We start from the raw sequence: 9,464 nt of genomic DNA on the forward strand, positions 1-9,464 counted from the left end.
ACGTGGTTCACTCCTAACGGCTACGTCCACGGGCAAAGAGAGATTTTATTGATGGAGGAATTACAGAGATCTGTCTACAAGAAGATCAGATCTAGTTTCTCTACGGCTGCTAACTAGGTTTAGAAGAGGCACAAGATATATATAATTGTGTCCCAGAAAACCCTAGCACTAGTGGACCTTAAAAGGCTAAGACCCAACAGATTCAAAGCATTATTCAACAGCTATTGTTCGGATCATATACTCAGTATACAGTCTTTTTCTAGACTTTCTTTTTCAATTATCTCTTCTACAATGACGGCTTCATCGAGAACAACAATCAGTATGTTTTTGCGTTTTTTGTTGATATTCTTCTCTGGAAGGAGAAAGATGAGGAGGACCAAAAAGATGAGCAGAGAATGATGTTGGATGAGGAGGATGGTGAAACACTTGGAGTCAGTTAGTAATTTATAACAACAATTGGGCAACTGTAAAGAGAAAAATGCTCTATTTGATCTTACTTCAATTGTGAGAATAACATAAGTTATTTCAGATTACCAACCTTTATTTTTTTATTGAACTTATTACGACAAGTGTAAGAAGCTGCATTTCCACACTGCTATAGTACTGTCACATGTGCTTATGTACACTAACGTCAGAGCAAATAACTCGTGTAAGCACTATATAAACAAAAGATTACGTTGTGGCTGTATGTCACTTTTACAGTAAATAATAAAGGAGAAAAATCAATTTATTCTTATATACTCTGAAATTTATCCAATCAGATTGAAAAACATGTTCCTTCTATTTCATCTAGTTACTATTAGAGGAGAGTAAAATAGAAAAAAAAATTTACTCCAACTTAAAAATCTACTTTACTCTCTCTCTCTCTCTCCCATTTTCATTTTTCCTCTAATTTCACCTTTTTTTTTTTTTTCCCTCTTATTTACTCCATCTTTCCCAGTCACACATTACTACTATTCAATTTGAAAACAAGGCTTTATCATTGTCCACTACTAACCCACTAAAGATTGGGCTTCTTTGTTAACAAAAGCCCAAACTCATACCTGACACGTGGTAAGGTTTGAATTGGATACTATTAAAAACTCCATGGGCGTCATTAGTCTTCCCTATTTCTCCCAACTCATTACACGAACACGAACACGAACAAGAACCCTAGATTGTTCCATTGCCTTAAACGAATCCAGAACCTCGTCAACGAAAGGAGCATCTTTTCGCATTTCAGTCGAGCAACTAATTGAATTCCATGGTGGGTTTCTCTCTCTCTCTCTCTCTGTTGTTAATTTGTATGAATCTGAGAGTGATTGATTTGTTCTGTGAATTGGGTAAGGATTGTATTAGCTGGTTGCTTCTTTAAGAGATTCTTGTTATCCTCTTGCCTCATTTCAAATCCCTTCATGCCATATATATATATGTATATATAAGTAGCTAAAGGTCTGTGCTTTTATCATGTTGCATCGATACTCGTTCGTTTCTCTTACAGGCTGGTAGAATAATTGCGCAGTTCATTGTCATGGGTACTGGGATTTTAGGCCGTGCTGTCTTTCAAGCTTATCGTCAGGCCATTGCAAGTATGTTTCAACATTTTTTTTTATTACATATGTTACCTTCTTTTTTTTACATCAAGTCATCTCTTAGCTTAGGAAGATCTGTTTTTCAATTGACACTACAGATCGGGTTACAAATTGCATTCTCATGGTGACTAGTGATTCTGTAAGAACAGTTTATATTTTTCCCTAAACAGCTTGCTTTGTTTTATTTGAGTATTGCTCTGTTTATATATATATGTGTGTGTGTGTTAGCTTCATGAATCTAATGATGGCCTGCTCTCTCTTAGGAAGATCTGTTTTTCAACTGATAGATGTTTTTTCACAGCTCCTGGATATTTGTTTACTACTATTAGAACGGTTTATATGTTTCTGGACTGCTCTGTTTGAGTCTAGTATATTCAATAGGTAATTAAACTTGTATTTGTATTGAAGTGTGAGGCTTCTCTTACTCAAGAAAGTTTGTTTTGCAGATGCGTCTAAAACCGGCGTTGCGCAGGAAGCAATGCAGAACGCAGTACGTAAAGCAGGGAAAGCCATTAATGAGCAAGAGGCTAGGCAGATTCTCGGTGTAACCGAGCAGACCTCTTGGGAAGAGATCTTACAGGTACAAACACTGTCTCTCTGTCATCAGGTCTAATCTGTAACTCTCAAGGGAAATAACTAATAAGGAGTTTTGGTTTATATATATGATTGTAGAAATACGACAAGCTGTTTGAGAATAACGCTAAAGCTGGGAGCTTCTACCTTCAATCTAAAGTTCTTCGAGCTAAAGAATGTCTTGAAGTTGTGTACAGGAGCAACGGCACACCTAGTTAAGACCATCTTTTTATTTTTACAGATTCAGAGTTCTAGCTCTTTATGTAAAATCAATGGCTATAACACTGTTCTGTGAGATGATATGTAACTCTGAAGAACTGCCATAGTCTTCTTCACTCATTTTTCAGTTGATTAGTAGTGTTAGAGAACCTCTTAAAAACTTAGAATGGATTGTTCTTCTATGCGTGTATGTTGTTTCACTCCGAAGACTCCTTAGAGTTTTGTTTCTGTTTTTGATTCAGACTGAGATGAATCTACAGTTTGTTATGTATATATAACCACTTCAGTGATTTAGCTGAATCTCAGATTATATGTGTAAATGTAGTGTTAAGTGGGAGTATAAGGACACGAATTCGAGTTTCTGTAAGCAGAGATTCGACTTGTTAGCTGTAATAGAATCTCAAGTCTTATCATCAACTTTCATAAAGAGACGATTGTTGTTTTTCCTCTTGACACTGATCTCAGCTTGTTTCGACTTGTAGACTTAATTGTAATAGGTTCTTGAATGTGAAATAAAGAAGACAAAACCACATAATTCATATGGTTTTTGTTTACAAACTCTTTTGAATGTGACCTCTACTTTAACTACTTTTAGCCATCTCAAACCCGTTCTTAGCATTCTGGTAATCTTCAAAAGCCATATCAATCTCAGCCTGAGAACTCATCACAAACGGACCACTCTGAACCATAGGCTCACTGATCGGCTTCCCTGCAATCAACAGAAACCTCAATGACCTAGAACTTGACTTGTTCCACACGCTAACTAACTCCCCTGGTCCAAACACAACAACATTGTGCGCAGATATAGCTGAAGAGTCCATGGAGCTGAAAAGGCCTTCATCGCCTTCTAAAATGTAGGCGAAAGCGGTCCAAGATTCTGGAACGGTCTGGTGGGTTTGCGATCCTGGCTTGAGGGTGAAGTCAAGGTACATCATTGGTGTTGTTGTCTGGCAAGGAGATTTGATTCCCATTGAATCTCCGGCTATGACTTTGACCTCTACTCCATCTTCCTCTGCCTTTGGAATCTCTGAACCAGACAGTTCTAGGTTTTTTGGTTCAATCCTGAGGAAAAATCAAACAACACAAGGTAAGTTATCTTAAGAGGAAGAGAGGATAGTGAAGAAACTGGTCTCTCCTTTACATTCTGTGAATGGAAGGGAGGTTGATCCAAAGCTGTAAGCCATTGTTGACTTCTTGTTCCGGATATTCTGAATGAATGATTCCTCTTCCTGCTGTCATCCACTAACAAATCAAAAGCTAAAGTTGAGTGAAACTTGTAATCAAGAATTCAAGATCTGATTTGCTTAGTGTTTTTTTTTTTTTTTTACCTGAACATCTCCAGCTTTGATTATACTTTTATGACCTTTAAGATCGTTGTGAACGATACCTCCCTGCATAAGTTTTTTTAAATTTTAAAACTCATTAGAGTCAAGATTCAAGGAAAAAAAATTCTGTGAAGACGTTGAAAGAGTCTTTGGCTCACCTTTAGTATGTAAGTAAGACTTTCAAAACCTGCATAGAGTTGATACAATCACATAAGTCATTACAGAACAGAGAAAGGTTTGCGTATATGCGTGTGTAAGAAGTTAATCTGTGATATTGACCTCGGTGAGGATGATCTGGGTATCCAACTGAAAGCGAAACTGATCAAGAAACAGAACACATAAAAAGCTGCTTTAGATTGTTATCTATATAAATATGTAATCATCAATAAACATATATGGGAGATGAAGAAATTTACAGGAAAATTCAACTAACAACACGAACGGGTCTAGTAACTTCTGGTCCATCCTGAGTTAGCCACACCAGGAAAAAAGAACTATGAAACTTGAAGGTCAAGCTATTGGATTATCACGGAGCTATTGGATTTTTGTGAATAAAACCTACTCTGTGATGGCGTTTCTAACGAGAGCCCCTTCTCCTTCTTCCTGAAGCTTTACAAAAAAGTTCTTGATTACCTGTCTCGTTACTCTATTATCGTCAGAATGAGACATGGTGATCAATGATGATGATGATGATGATGATGATGATAAACTTCTGTTACTGTATCTTCTTCTTATTAATATGTGGTGTGTATGAGTGTCAGTGTGTGTATTATATATATAGAGATTGAGAGGTGCAAAGGATCGACTTGGACTGGAAGTTGTAGGTGAAGGTGAGAATTCACTCACATCTGTTTCTTTGTCTTGACACTCTATGCAATAGGTTTACGGTAGTCTACTAGCCCCATGCAAAAATGAAAAAAAAATATTAAATAATAAATACTATCATATTAATGTGAAAATGAGTACCAAATCTAATTTGCATATTGTTCATATACATAACTCGTAAATGTCTTAACTCTTTGAAGTGCCGGTAATGTTTTGAATGTATTTTCATTGCATGTTCACACTACATTTAAATATATAGTAATAAAGAAATAAATAATTGTATTTCAACCGACTCAAACCTAACTTTCTGATTAATTGAAACGATTAATGATATATAAAGAAATCCTGTTCGTTGTCATGCTACGTTTAAGTAACAAATTTGGCTGGTAAAACAGCTAATGAAGACAATTTTTAAAAACTATTTTCATTGTCAATTGTCAGGCTAAAAAATAATACAAATATTAAATATTATCAAACTATACATCAATCACATGTTAAAGAGTTGTCGTATATAAAATATGGTGGATGATTTGATGTCGGCTCCAAGTATGAACGTCCGTATTCTATTCAAGGATATATAAGACACATTAAATATCAGGATATGATTATAAAACCTAATAAAATAACTCGAAACATATTCTGAGCTTTTGTCCATATTGATCTTGAGACTTCTTGCGGTTGAAGGGAAAAGAGCATCTTCTTAAATAATGTTTCAAAACTTTAAAAGCAAGCAATGAGAACACTGTATATGCACGATATGATCTGATGGCTGGGACCATAGCACACAACTTGTTTACTTAACATATTGATAGTTATTGATTCTTGATGTGTGAAAAGGTGAGAACAAAAGAAGATTTCACTTTTTTAGGTGTACTGAATCTAGTTAGAAAGTCAAAGACTTTTACAAGCTCTTTTGTTTGTGCTTCACCATTTTCTACAACTATGAATTATATCTTCTCCCCCACCACTACCCTCTCTATAACACATACATATTCCTAACACTACTCATACAAAACTATAGAGTGAGTGAGAGAGAGAAGATGTGAACATCCTTTTTATATATATTTTTTTTTAAACTAGCATCCTTTTTATATTGATTCTACTTTATTTAGAATCTTCTGTTAATCCAAATGGCCATAATGGCCCACCTTTTCAACTTCTTTCTCTAGTTTTGGCACAAGAACACTAACCAAAACGTTTGGTTTCGCACCTATTAGGTTCATGATTGACTTTCTTTATGAGGCGGAAACAGAGAAAATGCATTCACACCATTCACAAATTGCAGCACTACAAGAAGAATCATATGAAAGTGAAATAGCTTGTGAGCAACAGAGATTCTGTTTAGTTTTTTCTTGTACTCGATAAATTAGAACCATAAGATAACACTAACTTGTATGGCAAGTTAGGTTTTCCAAAGCTTAAGACTTGGTCTTTTGGGATATTGTTTTTCACTTTCTATTCCTTTCCAACATATAGAACAACATAAAGATAAGAAGAAAAAAACATGAACTCAGCATTCTCAAAAAAAAAAAGCATAGACACGCAAGAATGCTAAGCAGCAAATTACAAACTAGAGAATTTTGATTCGAGTTCTTAGATATTTCCAGTAACTACACACATTTGTAGCCTTAAGACACATGCAGTGCTTCCAAATGGTAAAAGAAGCATGACCACATGAGTGATTCTAAAAGGAGTTTAGAAATAAGTAGAGTTTTTTTTTTGCTAAAAGGTAAATATTTCATTGATGAGAATGAAAAAGCATAAGTTGTTTAAGCCCAAAAAAAGGTGGAAAAAAGGTTTAAAGAACTAACATTAGAACTGACAATTGAATACAATTTCAGTACTAAAAATTCTGATCAACAACCACAAAACCGGGTAGGATAACCGACGACATCAATCCGCACGAACCCTAGTCTCCCGACGACGCTTCAAGAACCATAAAGTCACAAGACCGTATAGATTCGCAGCACGAACCCAGCAGAGACTAACGACACCGATCCTCAGCACGAACCCAGCAGAGACTAACACACCTATCCTCAGCACGAACCCAGCGAAATCCTAAGACATTCTTAAACCAAGATCCGAAAAGTGATCGAGTAACCCCACTCGACACAACCAAGATAGCTAAACTAAAAATCGGGACTTGAGAGAGCAGCAACCACAACTTACTAAATTAACAATCCTACAAGCCAAAAGAAAAAGACCTAAGCTACCATCACATGGCCAATCAACCAGAAAATGGCACTGGGATGCCAAGGTCAAACAAGTAGAGTTCTTCTAGAGGACTTTAGTGAAGCTACTCCAGTAAGAATTTGAAGTTGGCTTCTTCAGCCAGATTAGGAGTTGTTCAAGATTGTTTATCATCTTCATCAATGTTTCTCTAAAATTCAAATACTTCACAGGACATTGTGATAGGGAAAGACTTTTCAAAAGAACTCAGGACAAGCACACAACCCCCACATCTCTATATACAGAACTACATAATAAACTTAGAGAAGTGATCAAGCACTTTCTTTCATGACTTGGACCTTGCATTTGGGGGAAGCTCTGGTAAGACACAAAAGATCATTCACCAGACGACGTCTCTCTCCATCATCAACTCCTTTATGAGTAACCCTAACCATTTCAAGATGCGGTAATGTTCCCAAAAAACGCTCCATGTGACTAAGTTCTTCACCAGTTCCTTCATACCCATTGATCTGCAGAACCTTCAATCCGGATGATGACAGAGCATCATACATATCATCCAAAGATAAACGTAGGTGCCACCCAACCTCCCATCCTTTTTTAACATAATGCCCTAGACCCTGAAAACACGTTGGACATTAATATCATTATAAATTCATGAATATTAGTACATAACTCTTTCTTTGCACCATACCTTGATGATTAGAGTTTGTAGATTTGGCGCCTTGAGGAGAAGAGATGGAAGCAGTTTCTTGAAGATGTATGGACTGCCATGAGGTCTATCACTTCCCAGAGACAAGCTAATCAGATTGTTGAACACAGGTATTTCACCACCACGGTAATAAAGCGTCTGAAACACACACACACACCAGAATCATCACTAGCCAATAAAAAACATTCAGGAAGCAACTTAAAAGGGACTGGACTCTCACATCTAGAGCATCCGGAGATAAGCAGAGGATCTTGACATGTCTGATTCCCTTGAACAAGGTTGAAACATCACCAGGAACAAAACCAACATTATCTGGAGCATTCTTGCGCATGATTTGACCTGCAGTCAACAGAAGATCAAGCCTAGCTTCAACCAAGCTGTCCAAACGCAGATTCTCATACTTAGCCGCAACCACATCAGAATACTCCAAGTAAGCAAGCCCCGGAGTATCAAACTTAACACAAGGCTTAGGACCAGAAGTATCATCATCACGTCTGTACACAAATCTCTTAAGCGTTGGACTTGAAACAGACCCATCCCAATAGTACCACTCCTTGGATTCATGGAGCCTCAGGTTCTGAAGGTTAGGGAAAGCTGATAGAATAGCTTCGAAACCAGGCTTACCATAAGTAAACTGAACTGAGTCGAGAAAGAGAGTGGTAAGTGTGTGAGAAACAGAATCTGGAAAAGTACCATCATGATGAATGAGGTAGACTCTTCCGATCCTTAGGTTTACAAGTGCCTTGCTCTTAAGGTCAGAGTACAGCAGAACAAAGCTAACGTACTTGAAGTCACCACCAAAGCTTAGACAAAGTTCCGAGGCCCCAAGATCCATTACTCTTTTTACCCACAGAGGTACGCGATCAAATCTTTCATGAAGATCTAAATGACTTAACTTGAAAGAGGCTTTCTTCACAGGAGACGAGTTCTTGACTCGCGCAAACAGTACCCTTTCCACGAACTCCATGAAAACCTTAGTTTGCTCTCGACCCATTCTGCGGTTTAGCAACAGAGAGTCGTCAAAGTCGAGGATAGGTACCAGTTGAAGAAGATTCGACCATCGCTTTGACAGAACCTGTGTTAAAGCAGCCTCCTTTGTCGTGAGGAAGGACAAGATGTAGCAGAGAACATCATCTGGTAAAGTGCTGATCAAGTCTCTGGAACTTGGGTTCGCTTTTTTGTTACCTTCCATTATCCTACGAGGATGAGAAGTGAATAAAGGAGCAGACTTTGATCTTTAAAGGAAAGTACTTTAAATGGAAGCCATGAAACTGAGGACCTCTTACCTTCCAGTGTGATGATGAGTAAAGAGCTTTTCGGATCCTTCAGGCGAGAAGATGAGTTTAGGAAGCCGACGAGCAGCTGACAGTTGGATCCTCTCTAATCTGGAGTGTGATCTTACACAGAACAGTCTTCTTCTGTTCATCGACCGTACAGAGTATGCAATAAGATGAGAACTCATCACTAAATGCAATCGGATTATTGGGCCTTTGGCCCTATACTGTAATTACCGTTTAAACAATTTCGGACTGTTTACCACCAAAATAGTAATAATTAGGGAAATCAACATTTTTAACCCATACTGTGTTTTACTGTTTTTTATTTTATTGGTCAAACCATGATTTTATTGTTTTTAATTTCTTCTATTATGTTTGCAATTTTCATTGATGTTTAACTTCCAAAATATTACACTTTCTCCATTTTATATCAAGTATATATTTATAATTTAGAATTTGTTTCACTATAACTCTAAGTGATATATTGCAATCAAAACCAAGTAATAGTGGGTTCCACCTTGATGAAAAAAACATGTTTTTGCAGGTGGATAATGTTGTATAGATACATCTAAAGTTTACTAGGCTTCATTCAGTTTAATTAACTAATACGATAAACCAGTGCTTACCCTAAAATAAAAGCATCAACCCCACAAAAACCTCCCAAAAACAAGTTTCCACTTGAATTTATTTCTTAGCTCAGATGCCTTGGTTCTTGTTACTTCTCCGAGAACGGTTATTAAACCCTCCAGGAAGTAAGCTTGAAATAACTTGAAGA

General features: G+C 37.0%; 3 protein-coding genes across 4 annotated transcripts; 1 reads left to right on the top strand and 2 right to left on the bottom strand.

The window, feature by feature from the left end:
- The first annotated feature begins 1,083 nt into the window (after positions 1-1,083).
- On the top strand, positions 1,084-2,653 carry LOC111212270 (mitochondrial import inner membrane translocase subunit PAM16 like 2). Of its 2 annotated transcripts, none has more exons than XM_022713727.2 (4): positions 1,084-1,246; positions 1,481-1,568; positions 2,018-2,151; positions 2,244-2,653. In XM_022713727.2, exons 1-4 carry the CDS (start codon positions 1,244-1,246, stop codon positions 2,361-2,363), a joined length of 345 nt encoding a protein of 114 aa, XP_022569448.1. In that variant the 5' UTR covers positions 1,084-1,243; the 3' UTR covers positions 2,364-2,653. The 2 variants fall into 2 exon arrangements, with proteins under 2 accessions (XP_022569448.1, XP_022569449.1); XM_022713728.2 differs by having other exon boundaries at positions 1,102-1,246; positions 1,502-1,568.
- A 194-nt stretch (positions 2,654-2,847) lies between these two features.
- Positions 2,848-4,957, bottom strand: LOC111212269 (pirin-1-like). Its single transcript, XM_022713725.2, has 7 exons — positions 4,251-4,957; positions 4,105-4,154; positions 3,968-4,006; positions 3,847-3,875; positions 3,692-3,754; positions 3,505-3,605; positions 2,848-3,425 (listed from the first exon to the last, which is right to left on the bottom strand). Exons 1-7 carry the CDS (start codon positions 4,355-4,357, stop codon positions 2,945-2,947), a joined length of 870 nt encoding a protein of 289 aa, XP_022569446.2. The 5' UTR covers positions 4,358-4,957; the 3' UTR covers positions 2,848-2,944.
- Positions 4,958-6,822: 1,865 nt separating this feature from the next.
- Positions 6,823-8,856, bottom strand: LOC111212272 (F-box protein At3g59150). Its single transcript, XM_048753714.1, has 4 exons — positions 8,699-8,856; positions 7,633-8,608; positions 7,395-7,550; positions 6,823-7,320 (listed from the first exon to the last, which is right to left on the bottom strand). Exons 1-4 carry the CDS (start codon positions 8,836-8,838, stop codon positions 7,015-7,017), a joined length of 1,578 nt encoding a protein of 525 aa, XP_048609671.1. The 5' UTR covers positions 8,839-8,856; the 3' UTR covers positions 6,823-7,014.
- Positions 8,857-9,464: the final 608 nt, after the last annotated feature.

The sequence above is a fragment of the Brassica napus genome, chromosome C4 (assembly GCF_020379485.1).
Source record: "Brassica napus cultivar Da-Ae chromosome C4, Da-Ae, whole genome shotgun sequence".
NCBI lineage: Eukaryota > Viridiplantae > Streptophyta > Magnoliopsida > Brassicales > Brassicaceae > Brassica > Brassica napus.